Source organism: Meles meles, chromosome 2, assembly GCF_922984935.1.
Source record: "Meles meles chromosome 2, mMelMel3.1 paternal haplotype, whole genome shotgun sequence".
Taxonomy (NCBI): domain Eukaryota; kingdom Metazoa; phylum Chordata; class Mammalia; order Carnivora; family Mustelidae; genus Meles; species Meles meles.
This window is the reverse complement of record NC_060067.1, coordinates 92,866,306-92,881,768: the sequence shown is the minus strand read 5'-3', so window position 1 is coordinate 92,881,768 and position 15,463 is coordinate 92,866,306. Positions and strand designations below refer to the sequence as shown.

General features: G+C 34.8%; 1 protein-coding gene across 1 annotated transcript in view; it reads right to left on the bottom strand.

The window, feature by feature from the left end:
• Nucleotides 1–15,463, bottom strand: part of PRSS12 (serine protease 12) — a 71,079-nt gene that overhangs the window by 13,180 nt on the left and 42,436 nt on the right. Inside the window, exons 8-10 of the mRNA XM_045997483.1 lie at nt 14,087–14,228; nt 3,248–3,453; nt 249–327 (exon numbers count right to left, since the gene is read on the bottom strand). Coding sequence (XP_045853439.1) covers nt 249–327; nt 3,248–3,453; nt 14,087–14,228 — 427 coding nt within the window. The remainder of the gene's footprint in view (nt 1–248; nt 328–3,247; nt 3,454–14,086; nt 14,229–15,463) is intronic.

The following is a 15,463-nucleotide window of genomic DNA, read 5'->3' as shown; positions in this document are numbered from 1 at the left end:
CTATTTTACAAATCAGAGGGTAGTGATCTAACAACATGACCTATATAAAGTAAATGTAGGTCAAAAAATGTGAAATGATTAATGTAATCTGTATTTAACTTACCCAATATTAAATAAATAAAATAAATCCCTTACATAATACTAAAAAAAACCCAATTTGTAACACTGTGTACATAGTACACAGTACATACAGAATTATCTATATATAATTCTGTAATATGGAAAATCTCCTCTAAAGAACCTTTTACCTTAAAGAATTTTTCCCACCAATGATCCGCTTCTGCCGATGGTGCAGTAATCTCAAGCCACACACAGATGAGAGGGATTCTGAAGCAGACAGAAGTTATTAATCAGATTATCTTATTACTGATAGTAGGATAAAGACACAAGTGATACATTACCTGCTGCTTCCTTCTCTATTTTAAAATGTCTTCTCTCCTTGAATTATAGGATACTGTTGTTTCTTATAATAAAAATTAAATGTCTTCTCACTTCACCAAGAATTCCCAAGCAGATCAGGAACTTGAGGAAGTTTCCCATATTCTGAGTGGGCCCTGCCCAGTACATCATCCTACAGGTGCCTACATCTCCTCCTCTGATGATTTCAGAAATCATTTGGGAGTGTAGGAAGGGTAAAGCAAGAGAACTGCAAAGGCAATACTGGTCTAAACTACTTGCTCTTCAACACAACATTGCCAAGCCCTGTCTACAAAAATGTAACTTAAAGGAGCAAAGCACATTTGCGGAATGGGATTCTGATCTAAATTCACATTTACATTTAATCATATAGCATATTAACTTATGGAAAGTTTTACTAAACAGTCCAAGTGGCATTTGAGGGAATATAGTCAAACTTTCCAAGATAATAGACTCGATCAAGAACATAAAAAAGAATTAAGAATTAAAATGTATGAAAAAGTGGTGTACAAAAGAAAGTAACTAAAGTATGACTATTTAAAAAATAATTTTAGGAAGGAGGAGAATTTCTATAGTATTTTATTTCCTTGGTTAAGTATATGTTTTAAAATATTGATAGATAACTGTTTTTCTATCTGTGTAAGAAGAAAAGGCGAGAACTGTACCATGACCATGAAAATCTAGTCAACACTAATATTCTCCCAAAATAATCAGGTAAAAGGGAGCTCAGTAGGGAATCAGCACTAGTTATTTCTTCAGAAAGGGGTTCAATAACATGTACCAAAATCATTAATTTGCCAAATGATCTCAGAGGCATGCTGTCAAACTTTAATTCTCATCTCTTTAGGATATGAGTCCTCTAGCTGACACAGCAAATTATACGATATGAGAAAAACATAAGTTTCAAATAATGTTCCAAGTCAAGTCAATGTATAGAACACCAAAATAAAAGAATGATGTAATTAATACTGAGCAAGCAAAACTGAAAGTTTTGCTGGGGCAGGGCACCGGATTGCAAAAATGTAAAATCTATTTAAAGCCATAAAATCTGCAGTTACCAAAAAAAAAAAAAAAATTAGAAAGCAAAATGAAGTTCATTTATAAAAGGATCCCAACAGATGACCAATAACCAATGGCCTGAGTGTGAATTCCTTTATGGAAGTCACTAGGGAGGTGCCTGGGTGGCTCAGTTTGTTAAGTGGGGGTCTCGATTTTGGTTCAGGTGATGATCACAGTCATGAGATAGAGCCCCCACACTGGACTCCGCACTCAGTGCCAAGTCTGCTTGACCCTCTCCTTCCCTCTCCTCTCCTTGATCCTCTCCGCTACTTGTGCTCTCTCTCTACAATACATTAATAAAATCTTAAAAAAAAAGAAAAAAGGAGAAAAAGAAAAAGAAAAACAAGAAGAAGTCACTAGGTCTTGAACCTCAATACAAAATCAATAGGTTAATAAGCCAGATTCTGTAATCCAGATGGTCTAAAATGAAATCTTGTTATTTGAGGTATGGTAGTATTGAACCATGGAAAGGTATCAAAATAAGTGTTGCTACAACTCTAGGAATTAACGAAAACAAATGTATAAGTAAAGTAATGAAATACATATGGCAATTCATACTTTAAAGTAGGTTTATATAGGAATATAGTAGAAACATTTATAATTCTTAAGTTTTTATGTTTTTCTACTGCTTCAGAAATTTGATATAATCCAAAGAATTAGTTATATTCCATTTTTAACTGTAGCTTAAATTATTGAAAGGAATTTAACACATTATGTTATAATTAATACTTATAGATAAGTATACTATTTAGTAATATTAAATATATGTGATTTGGTAAGCTGAGAAGCTCCTCAGACAGTGAAGAATCATATTAACAGCATCCAGTTTATTTTTGCATTGTCTTTAGCAATTAAAAGATGTTAGAAAATGAGAATGCTCAAATAGTCACCTAATTTTCAGAAAGTCCAACGCATCAAAACAATGAATTTTCAACATACATAAAGACTTTTCTTTTCATAAAATGTAACTATAGTTTTCTACAAAATAGCTACTTTTTTATTCCTTTAAACCAGTAGTTGTTTCATAAAAGTTACTCTCAGCTTTCAAGGACCTTTGTATTTAAGTACAAAACATATATTACTGTACTATACTGAAAGATTATTTCTCATTTTCCTTAATGTTTCTGAATTTCAGAAACTAAACTCTACAAAAGATAATATTCTTTTTGCAATTACTTTTAAATTTATCCTGGTTGTTTAAAATATCAGTAAGAGTAGAAGTTGTTCCTTTCTGTGATTCATCTTTAAATTTTCCTTTTTTGGGAGTGCCTTGCTGGCACAGTCAGTTAAGTCTCTGACTCTTGGACGGTTCATGTCGTAATCTCAGCGTGGTTAGGATCAAGCCCCACATTGGTCTCCACACTGAGCATGGAGCCTGCTTGAGATTCTCTCTCTCCCTTTGCCTCTTCTCCCCTCCCCTCTCTCTCTCCTCTAAAAAAAAAATAATAGAAAAATTCATTTCTTTCTATGTCAATTCTAAATCTTCAAGGATACTAACAAGTTTGACTGTTTTATTACATCCAGAGAAAGAATGGGACAGAAATGGCTGAGAATGTCAAGAGGGCATGATGTCAAATCCTATAAATTCACTCCTGCCGCTGAACTCTGCTCCCCATGTAAGCCCCATCAAGTTTCTCAGGAACCACTGCCTCTAACTACAAACACAGAGTAGGTATAGTCTTATGGAAGGAGATTTTTGTTATCAAAATACTGTTTATACTAATGAAGTGAAAAGTACTCTGACTTGTATTGGCCCCAGAAAATGACTTACCTTTATTACTGTTACCTGTTGCCTTCTTGCTAAAATAATCACAAATGACTCCTGCATCTTCACTGTGGCGGCAGTTATGTCTTCCAATATCTTGTTTGATACAGTCAGCCAGGGACCTCTCGTTTCCTGTACACTTCACATTGTCCACATGGATGGGTCCGTTTCCTTCACCAAAATAAGCCATGGTTCTTGCTTTGGCAGGGCCCCTGGGAACAGAGCATTCTTGAGGGTGTGGAGGATGAGATGATCGTACATGTGAATACACCACAATAGAGTCTCATTCAACTAACTCTTAAATATTAAAATTAGCATCTATGTGTGCTAAAAAATATTTACTTCATGACTCTGTCCCAAAAAAGCTTAAAAGCTAATAACTAAACCTTCTCTGTTTTCCTACCCCAGAGCTTCCTTATTGCATCAGTTAGTTGCCTTTAATTTAGCTTCTGCTGAGAAAGTCACATTTAATAGCATATCAGAAATTCATGATAGCCTTAAACTCTAGTTTAAGCAAGAAAACAATCATCTCAAATTTTCTTATAGAACATAACACTCTTTTAAAGTTGGTTAAAACTGCCAAGAAAAATATGAGGTCAAATAATTGGCTAGGGAGCTAAAATTTTAAAGTCCTCTTTAGAAATAAAAGAGTCTTAATTTTTTTAAAGTCTAATTTTTAACAGAGAAAGACAAAACCAGGAATCACAAATAGAAGGAAGAGTTATTTTGTTATGTCACTTTTTTGTTGTTGTTTGTTTTTAATTGCACAGTACTTTTTTAAATATCCAAATACTAGGGCTTTATTCATAAAATATTTCAAACTAACACCATATTCAATACTCAATTCTTGATAAACTAATGGCAAAATTAGGAAAGGCAAAGTTTTAAATTCTGAATCGTAAGGAAATTATCTTTACAACCTCAACTTAGGGAAAGACTTATTAAACAAGACATAGGTGATATACTTTAAAGGACTAATAAATTCAATAAAAATTAGGAATGCTATTTTACTAAAAACCACCCTAAGGAAAGGTAAAAGAAAAATTAAAAGGTTGATGCATATATTTGTAATACGTACTCACAAATATATTTGTTGGTGAATACACCCAATGGAGGGGACTATCATACAAAAAAAAAAAAAAAAAAAAAAAAAATTCTCAAAATTCATTAATTTTTTTTAGACCTAACAACCCAAGAGAAAAATAGGCAAAAGACAAGTTTTAAATCAAAAGAAACTGATCCATTAAAAATGACAGTTTGGACCATATTTCTCTCATCAAAATATATTCTACTTAAAGTTATCATATTTTCCTTAAACTTATGCAGGATCTCTAGCAAAATCATTTATTGATATGGATTCTCTGAGAAATTCATTTGAATTACCTCCTTCAGCAATGAAACCTGAACTCACATGCTTGTGGTTGGCAGCACAGTTACTTCAAAAACTGGTACAGCTAACTAGTTAACTGCTACTCTGACAAAAAGTGCAAATAAAAATAAGATTTAACCCATTATAAATTTTTAGTCGTGGAAGACCCCTATGCCCGAACAGATGACTCTAACAGTACTCTTAAAGTAAATCTTTTTTAATATGAAACTTATTTATTAATTACAGAAGTAATAAATGTCATTGTATCAAATTTACAAAATAAAATTATAAAAAATCCCAACAACACGCTGCTAGCATTTGGTATATTCCCTTCCTGTACATATTTATGGGGAAAATACTAACCATAATTTTTACTGGTTAAAAGATTTATTGAACACTTTAGTGCATCTCAAACTTCAGAGTACTTAAAAGGCCACTTGGATTGATTCTGAATGAGTGTATCACCAGTGGGACTTAGCGACCTATTTTTTTTTTTTTAATAAGCCCTACATGATTCCTGTTCAGGAAGCTCTGCATCAGACTTTAACATAGAGGCTCCTGGGTGGCTCAGTCCAGTAACTCTTGATTTCAGCTCAGGTCATGATCTCAGGGTCCTAAGATTGAGCCCCGCCTCGGGTTCTACGCTGAGCATGGAGTCTGCTTGAGATTCTCTCTCCCTCTGCCTCTGCACAAGCCCCCACTGCCCCTCATGTGCACACTCCTGTGCTCTCTCTCGCACTCAAAATAAATAAAATCTCCTTAGAAGAAAAACCTTAACATAGAAAAATTAAATTTTTTTCCCTACTGCTGCACATTTTCTTTTAAAATTCAAGACTTTTTACAATTATAGATATATACTTAAATGTAAGTGTTGGTGGATAGCTTAGAATTCTTTTCAAAAGTAGAATTTTTGTTCAACAGGTATAAAGATTTTTAAGGTTCTGGATATATATTGCTGAATACAGGGCAAGTCTTTGGAAAGGAAGTTATTCATTTGAAATACATACAATTAAAATATGATTATTTAAAGAACCATTTTTTCTGTTTTATTTTGTGTATCATAGGTCTGTCTGGAATTTATTTCTGTTTAGTGTTAGTAAGGGATCTGGCTTTTTTTTTTTCAAAGATTTTATTTATTTATTTGACAGAGAGAGAGATCACAAGTGGGCAGAGAGAGAGGGGGAAGCAGGATCCCTGCTGAGCAGAGAGCCTGATTCGGGGCTCAATCCCAGGACCCTGAGATCTTGACCTGAGCTGAAGGCAGTGGCTTAACCCACTGAGCCACCCACGTGCCCCAGTAAGGGATGTGGCTTAATTTTAGTCCCTAAGTTCACTGTCCTAATAACTTTTCCTACTGATTTGAAAGGCTTTTTAATTTAATCATTTATCACAATTACATGTACAGAAGCCATTTCTTGGTCTTTACAGTTCAGTAATCCCCAACCTTGGCAACACATTTAAATTACCTTTAGAAGCCTTTAAAATAATAGCAAAACCTGAACCCACCTAATGTCAATTAAAGTAGAATCCAGAGGAATGGGCCTGGGCATGGTTTATATATATATATATATATATATATATATATATTTTTTTTTTTTTTTTTTTTTTTTAAACTCTCAGCATTATTTTAATTGTACAACCAAGGTTGCTAATCACCGGTGCAGTTAGTGTCATTGACTTCTTGCCTGTTCCAGTGCCAATACCACATGGATATGATTTCAGATGAACCTGGAAATCAAGTCTCTCTCCCCACCACCACCCCACCAAATACACCAAGAAAAATAAAAGATTTTTATGAGGACAGCATTTAATGGTTACATTAATTTCTGTTTTGTCTTTCCATTGTGGTGTATCACTTATTAGCTCTTCTACCTCTAGTAAAGATTTTCTTTTCTTCACATAGGTCTCAATTCTTGTGATTATTCCTAGTCATTTCTTTGTTTTTGCACCACCTAAACGACATTGTTTTCTTTTTATTTTTTACCTTGCTATTACATTTTAAAAATATTTGTATTTACTGGGGCACCTGGGTGGCTCAGTGTGTTAAAGCCTCTGCCTTCAGCTCAGGTCATGATCCCAGAGTCCTGGGATGGAGCCCCACAGCTCAGCAGGGAGCCTGCTTCCTCCTCTCTCTCTGCCTGCCTCTCTGCCTACTTGTGATCTCCGTCAAATAAATAAATATTTTTAAAAAATTGTATTTACATGATTACATCAATAAACACTAGTTCTAGTGCCTTTCCCATTGATTCTCTTGTGTTATTTAGGTGGAATACCATATTACTCATGTAACAATTCTGACTTTTTTTTCCAATACTGATACTTCAATGCTTAGTAATGACCTTCAGATAGTACTGAGTCAATGCAGTAATAGCAGGCACCCTTGTTTTCTTCCTCTCTGATGATTGCGATATAAAGTTAAGGTAGTTTTATTTTATTCTAAGCTTCCTAATAGATATAAGGAAGGAATGATGATTCTTAAAATATAACTTTTCACCATTACTAAACAATCACATTTATTTTCATTTTTAGATGACACACTGGAATACATTAATTGAATGCCTCACTTGGAACCATTCTTTTATTCTTACAATAGACTCCCATTTGTTTAAATTTATTTAAGTACACCATTGGATTAAATTTGCTAACATTTTATTTAAATTTTTGTATGTAGGTTCATGAGAAGGGGTGTAGTTTTCTGTGTGTGTGTGTGTGTGTGTGTGTGTGTGTGTATGTACTTAGACTGTCCAGTCTTGAAATCAATTTATATTATCCTCCCTAAATGAATGAAAAGAATTTCATATTTTTCTCACTCTGCAACAATTTATATAACTTGGGACTTATCTGAATTAAAGATTGGTCAAAACTCTTTGAGCAAAAATCGGAGTCATTTCTTCCATGATCATTAATTTGGGTTTTCTATCAATTTTCATAATTATATATTTGTTGAAAATGTGGTTTCCCAGATAATGGTCCATTTCATCTAGATTTCCAAGTTTATTAGCTAAAAGTAATTCATGGTACTCTTTCACAATTTTTTTAACCTTCTGTATATCTGTTCTCATATTCTTCTTCTTTCCTCCAATGTTTACTTGTAATCTCTCTCCTTTTTCTGAGTCAGAATTGCCACAAGTTGCTTATTTTAGTAATCATTTTTTTAAAGATTTTATTTATTTGAGAAAGAGAGCATGAGTAAGGGGTGAGGCAGAGGGAGAGTGAGGAGCAGACTACCCACCGAGCAGGGACTCTTGACATGGGACCTGATCCCAGGATCCTATCATGACCTGAGCCCAAGGTAGAAGCCTAACTGACTGAGCCACCCAGGCACCCCTTTAGTAATCATTTTTTTAAAGATTTTATTTATTTATGGGGTGCCTGGGTGGCTCAGTGGGTTAAGGCCTCTGCCTTCAGCTCGGGTCATGATCCCAGGATCCTGGGATTGAGCCCCCGCATGGGGCTCTCTGCTCAGCGGGGAGCCTGCTTCCTCCTCTCTCTGCCTGCCTCTCTGCCTGCTTGTGATCTCTGTCTGTCAAATAAATTTAAAAAAAAAAAAGATTTTATTTATTTATTTGACAGATAGAGATCACAAGTAGGCAGAGAGGGGAGGAACGAGGCTCCCTGCCGAGCAGAGAGCCTAATGCCAGGACCCTGGGATCAAGACCTGAGCTGAAAGCAGAAGTTTTAACCCACTGAGCCACACAGGTGCCCTCATTTTTAAAAAATAGTAATAATTGCAGATAATGTGGGTGTGTAATGTAATGCAATTTGAAATTCAAATAGGCATAATTCAAAGAAAATTAAAAATTAATAACATTCTGAAGTTAAAATCCCAGGTGATTCCCATGAGTTTGGGAAGTGAGGATGAGTGGAGGTAAAAGTAAATAATAGTATGCCAGATGTCTTGATATTTTTCAGCAAGGGAAACTTACAGTTAATTATTTTTGAAATTGGTAAGAAAATGTGCCAGCATGTGGGTGGCTCAGTGGGTTAAAGCCTCTGCCTTCGGCTCGGGTCACGGTCCCAGGGTCCTGGGATCGAGCCCCGCGTCGGGCTCTCTGCTCCGCGGGGAGCCTGCTTCCTCCTCTCTCTCTGCCTGCCTCTCTGCCTACTTGTGATCTCTGTCTGTCAAATAAGCAAATAAAATCTTTAAAAAAAAAAAAAAAAAAAAAAAAAAAAAAAAAATTTTAAAACAACTTCTAGTAAAACAATAAGAATGCTGGATGTCCAACCACTAGAGAAAGAATGACAATAGAAAATTGGGTTGCTTGTAATTAAAAAACATAAGGTTACACAAAGAACAGACAAAAAAGCATGATAAATACCATAGAAGTAAATGACAGGTAGAAGTAAACATATAGAAAACAAAATTAGACTCATTAAATAAAACAAAGGATGATCTCTTAGAAATTTTTCAATCTATACACTAAAAGAATGTACCATTTTAGATACATCAACAGAAGAAATTAGGGAACATTTAAACTAATAAAAGTATATGATTAAATAAAGACATTCTCAATAATATAGTGGAGTCTAAAAAAATTTCCTGTGACTTTTTTTTAAAACAGTTAAGGACTGTGTCATCTTTAGAAAAACGGGAAAAGATTTCCCCTGGGCTATAAGCATGCAGCAATTCACAGCAGACAACAGACTCCATCCAATACTTTAGTCAGTCTTTAAACTGGGTGTTAAGTGCTCCTGGAAGTAGAAGATGACTTTCCACTTTCCCAGGGATATATGGGCGTTAAGGGAATCGATATTCAGATTCTCTAATTACATCGGTATTCTCTCCTAAAACTGGTCTTGCTGAAATCAAAATCAACTTTCGTTTCAAAATTTTCCTTCTCCTACATAAAAGAAAGACGTATTTTTCCACTCATCCCAAATCCTACCACGGGGCATTGCTCCAAGATTTAAAAGCCTCTCAAGTGGACAAAAGAACAGTTCTAAACATATGATAGCAATAAAGCCTCCTTTAACCAAGCACCATAAACCCAACCCAACAATCTAAGTTAGAAATGGGAGCTTTAGTCAGCTTTTATTTCCTATGTTTAATAATTACTTCTCAAACTTCTGTTTTTATTGTCTTTAATCAGTTGTATACTAGAAATCATAAAATCCAGAGAGGAACCTGTCAGAAGGATCTAATTTCTCTCTTGCTCTCTCCATGTGTGTCCACACACACACACACACACACACACACAATTGCCACATACATACGCACACACACATATGTATATATATACTCATACACACATTTTTTTAAAGCATAATAATATTAAGTTTCTGTGGAGAAGGAATACTTTAAGTATAATTTCAAGGAGAAAAAGGAACTATGTAAAATTTCTGAAGGTCAAAGAAGAGTTTGTTCCTGTATTTTTTAAATAGATGACAGAGAGCATCGAGTCACTATGATACTGATACTCCATTGGATTATAATTAAGAGTGATATAACTGTTCTATTTTTAATGTCATATACAAATATGCCAGAAATTAAATCTTTTGCATCAATTTAATTATAAAACAAAAACTAGATATCTAGTTTCAATTTAATTATAAAACAAAAACTAGATATCTAGTTTTAATTTTAGGTCTCTACTAACTCAGGTAGGGACATGCTATTTTGTAGATTCTTTCAAGGGATGCTACAATAAATACACAGTTCAAGAACAATGTCATCTTGAAAAGATATGCTAATGGATTAAAACAAAGTTCAAATAGAATAGAATTTCCATTACAGTTATTTAGTCTACCTTAACAAGTGTAACTGATATCAACACATTCTCTCTCAACCCTCTAAAAATAATATGACTTTTTCAGATATTATGTAACATGTAAAACATAACTAAATAATGCCTTTTACTTTCTGTTTAGGCATTTAGTTATCATTCATGTTTCCTGGTGTTTATTACTTCATTTTTGTTTCTCCCATTGTGGAAATGCTTTCTAATGCTATTTTGATTCTCAGTACTTCCAAGGAGGAAGCGTCACATATGATATAGCTGTCTGGGGGACAGAGCTCTGGAACTCCTATTAATAAGACCCAACCAAACCTTTGGACAGCTTAGATGTTTTCCGGATTGATTATTACAAGCAAATGCCTTATTAAAGATTTACCAATTCAAAGTAGACCTCGAGGAAAAAAATCTACTCTAGTCACATACTTGTTTACAATTATATATATGTTCTAACATGAAATCCATTTCCCCTAGTGGGCAATTATAAATACATTTAAGTATGTTTAGATTGAACAAATATCCAGATGATTCTCATGTAAATATTTTTAGACAGTAAATTACATATTGGGCACTAGAAGATGATTATCCAATTTGTTATAATAACATTAAAGTACTGATTTACTTACTAAGAGAATTTATTTTGTTTTATTTTTTTAAGATTTTATTTATTTATTTGTCAGATAGAGAAAGCACAAGCAGAGGGAGAAGCAGGCTCCCTGTTGAGCAAGGAGCCCAATTCAGGACTCGATCCCAGGAACCTGGGATCATGACCCAGGTGTCCCAAGAGACTTTATTTTAAAGAAACAATTGTGGGGCATCTGGGTGGGTCAATCCTTTAAGCATCTGCCTTTGGCTCAGGTCATGATCCCAGGATCCTGGGATCGAGCCCCTAATCAGGTTCTCTACTCAGGGTAGAATCTGCTTCTCCCTCTCCCCCTCCCTCCACTTACGTGCGCTCCCTCTCTGTCTCTCCCCCTGCCCTCCTGCTCTCTCTGAGATAAATAAGATTTTTTTTTTAAAGAAACAATTACAAAGTAAGATCTTCCAATGCTTTCCTCAATAATTCTTATAGAAATATTATTGAAAATTGCTATAGGGGTGCCTGGGTGATTCAGTAGGTTAAGCCTCTGCATTCAGCTCAGGTCATGGTCCCAGGGTCCTGGGATCAAGCCCCACATCAGGCTCTCTGCTCAGCAGGAAGCCTGCTTCCCCGTTGTCTCTCTCTGCCTGCCTCTCTGCCTACCTGATCTCTCTGTCAAATAAATAAAATCTTTTTTAAAAAAAAATTGCTACAAATTTGTTCATTTAATCTATATTATTTCTTACCTAAATTCACTATTTCAGTTAAATATAAAATGGACTGATGATATGTAAAAAGCAATGAAAAATGTAGAAAAAAGCCAAAGTGAAAATGCATTGATGGATATGCTTATGAACATTTTCTCTTTAAACTTTACCTAGAACACACAATTCAATAACAATCAAACTTGATCTTTCCCTTCATATTTCCAAAAATAATACTAGGTTTCCTGGATTAGTCTAATAAAAATATAAAAGCATGGCAAAGTAACCAGTCTCAAACAGCAATATATTTTAATGGCTGGTTTTGGATAAATTCACTGTGAATTAAATGTTAAGAAAAATAATACTTTTTTCAAATAAAGAAACAAGTATTAGAAATGTAGTGAGCCAGGGAAACTTATATCATTGATGAAGTTCACCTAGACATCTAGACAACCAGTTTGAAAACAAAATCTGTGTCGCAAATAATGGACCTATTTACCATAAGACAATTGGAACTGCCACCAAGTCAAAAACTGAGCAGTAAATTGAAGTAGGGTCTGGGTAACCAAAAGCAAACTTTGAATTAAAAAAATTAGAAAAAGCATTTGAATTCTTATTAAATCTAGAAATACTATTTTTTTAAGATTTTATTTTTTGAGAGAGACTGAGAGCACATGCACATGTTGTGGGTGAGGGGCAGAGGAGGAGGACAGAGTGGGAGGGAGAGGGACAAGCAGACTCCACCAGAACATGGAGCCCAAGGAGGCTTGATCTTACAATTCTGAGACCAGGACCTGAGCCAAAATGAAGAGCCGGACACTTAACCAACTGGGCCACCCAGGCATCGCAAATTAGAAATACTTGTAAAAATAAAAATGTATTCTGCATAGGAATAACCAGTTAAATTTATCAATATTTAAGATATGCATAGATGTATAATTAAAGATATATTTTAAAATCCAAACCAGGGGCACCTGGGTGGCTCAGTGGGTTAAGTCTCTGCCTTTGGCTCGGGTCATGATCTCAGGGTGCTGGGATTGAGCCCCATATCAGGCTTTCTGCTCAGCGGGGAGCCTGCTTCCCCCCCTCTCTCTCTCTGCCTGCCTCTCTGCCTACTTGTGATCTCTCTCTCTGTCAAATAAATAAATAAAATCTTTTAAAAAATAAAATAATAAAATAAAATCCAAACCAACATTAGTAATCTATTATGAGCTCATCAATTTATGCATATTTGTTTAAATTTCATAACTTCTAAACTTCAACATGTTCCATATATTTGCAGCTGCCAAATTAATACTCACAGTGTTTTCACAGTCATTTGCAGACATGTTCAAAACCCCCACAAATGTGCATTGCCCAGTTGAGGTCTCACAAGAAGATAACCTTCTTGTTTATTTCAGCTCTCAAACTGAAACACGTGTCCTTTTCACAGTCTACTTAGTGCCATGTTTTTCACACTGAAACTCATGCCTCAGTGAAGCCTATTTACCACCTATATTTTCTTCAGAAATTGCATCACAGCCTTTTTGCTCTCAGGAATGCTGGAGAGCTCTTGAGCACCCTACGTTGATGGCATTTTAAACAGTGAAGTCACTGGGGCACATGGGTGGCTCAGTCGTTAAGCATCTGCCTTCAGCTCAGGTCATGATCCTAGGGTGCTGGGATCGAGCCCCGCCTCTGCTCAGCAGGAAGCCTACTTCTCCCTCTCCCACTTCTCCTGCTTTGTGTTCTCTCTCTCGCTGTTTCTCTCTGTCAAATAAATAAAATCTTTAAAAAAGAAAAAAAAAAAAACAGTGAAATCATCAAAAAATGAAAAAAAAATTAATAGACCAAAATTTTGCAAGTTTGAAAGCTAAAATAAGAAGGCAGAGCATCTTCTTGTTCAACCTTAACTCTAGAAGCAATGGCTCAGTATTTGCTGATACAGTGTTCACTGTGACTTTAGAAAGTATAACGACTGTGAATAAGGAGAACCAACCACAATTTCAGTAACTCCAGAGTCTCTTAAAAAGGCCACAGAGTTGAAACCTAAATCAAAGAGAAAAGGTTACCAACTTTACCTGATAAAAGCAGTATTATGAATATTCAAGAATTATTAGACTATTTGCTATTAGATAAAACTTTTTTTTTTTTTTTTTTTTGAGTAAGCTCTAGGCCCAACACGGGGCTTGAATTGGGGACCCTGAGATCAGGAGTTGCATGTTCTCCCAGTTGAGCTAGCCACCTGCCCCCAAAGCTATATTTCTCATGTAACGATTTCTCTTGCTTTTGGGAAAATAGAAAAATTTAAGTAGAGTCTCCTTAGTATTTCTTAATATCTGGAATCAAGTCAGTATGCTACCGGTATTTCCAATTGATTCACAGAAATTATTTTTAGATAAGAAATAACTCATTAGAAAAAACCTAAAAAGTCAGAAATGCTCATCAAGAAACCATGCCAAATGATTTGGTTTTTCTTACTTGTAGCCAAGCTGACGACAGATCACAGTTGCATCCTTATCAGTCCAGCCATCATCACAAATGGTTCCCCACTGGCCATTGATGAACACCTCCACTCGTCCTTCCTTCTTATTTTCTCCATCCATCAGTCTGATAGGAAAACCTAAGTATGATTTGAAAGTATTAGAAAAGCCAAAACAACAAACTGATGTTAAAGTATGAGAGACTTTATAAAATACAATTCATTTTTTATATCAGCTAGAAAATCAGCTGGGTAATACAAGAAAGGGTGAGGAAGAGGTATTAATAAAAAACTGTATCCACTCTTACAATGTCATTTGAAGCCTTGGGGTCAGAGTACTCACTTGCTCAACTATGAATTCCCAGCACTTGGAACAGTGCCTCACATACAGAGGACATGAGGTAGCTGTTGGCTGAATGAATGAATGAATGAATGAATGAATGATTACCACTACAAAATTGTGAATAGTCTTATTTTATTACCATTAACTTCTAAATTGTAAGATATTTCCTTAGAGTTGTTTTTGTTTCACATATGTTCATTTATCCTTGAATATAACTAGAAATTTATACTCCAAAACTGAGATTTTTAGGGAGCCATATATATATAAAATACATATATATATATACATATGTATATATATATATATATAGAGAGAGAGAGAGTATATATATATATATATATATATATTTATACACACACACACACACACACACACACACACACACCTTTGGCCTGCATGGGTAACCGGAATGTATAGAGGAAAAAAGAAAGGAAGGCAGCAGCTAACAAGGGCAATTTCCATTTCAGCCTTCCTATTTACTAATGTTTCCAAAAGAAGGGCTTAAGTCATAAAAATTACTAAGATTTCAAAGAGTGCTATGTACAGTATGGTGAATATAGTTAATAATATTATATTTCATATTTGAATATTGCTGCCAGTAGATCTTAAAAGTTCTCAACACAAGAAAAAAAAATTTTGTAACTATGTTATGTGATGGGTGTTAGACTTATGGTGATCATTTCACAATATATACAAGTACTGAATCATTATGTTGTATACCTGAAACTAATATAATGTTATATGTTCGTTATACCTCAATTTTTTAAATGCTGTAGCTAAAAAATAAAAATAACAATTTTTAAAAATCTCATTTTTTTTTTTAAAGTTGAGAACTGATCTCTTTCAAACTGAGGTTTACCTAAGTTATGCAAATGAAGTCATTTGTAGAATTTCACATATCTCTACCAACACCAATAAATATGGTGCTATTTAACCAAAAGCCCTCGCTGCCCTTTGCATACTGTCCTGGGTTGAACTGTGAGGCCATTAGGGTGGGCCCTGGTCCACTATGACTAATGTCCTTGTAAAAGGG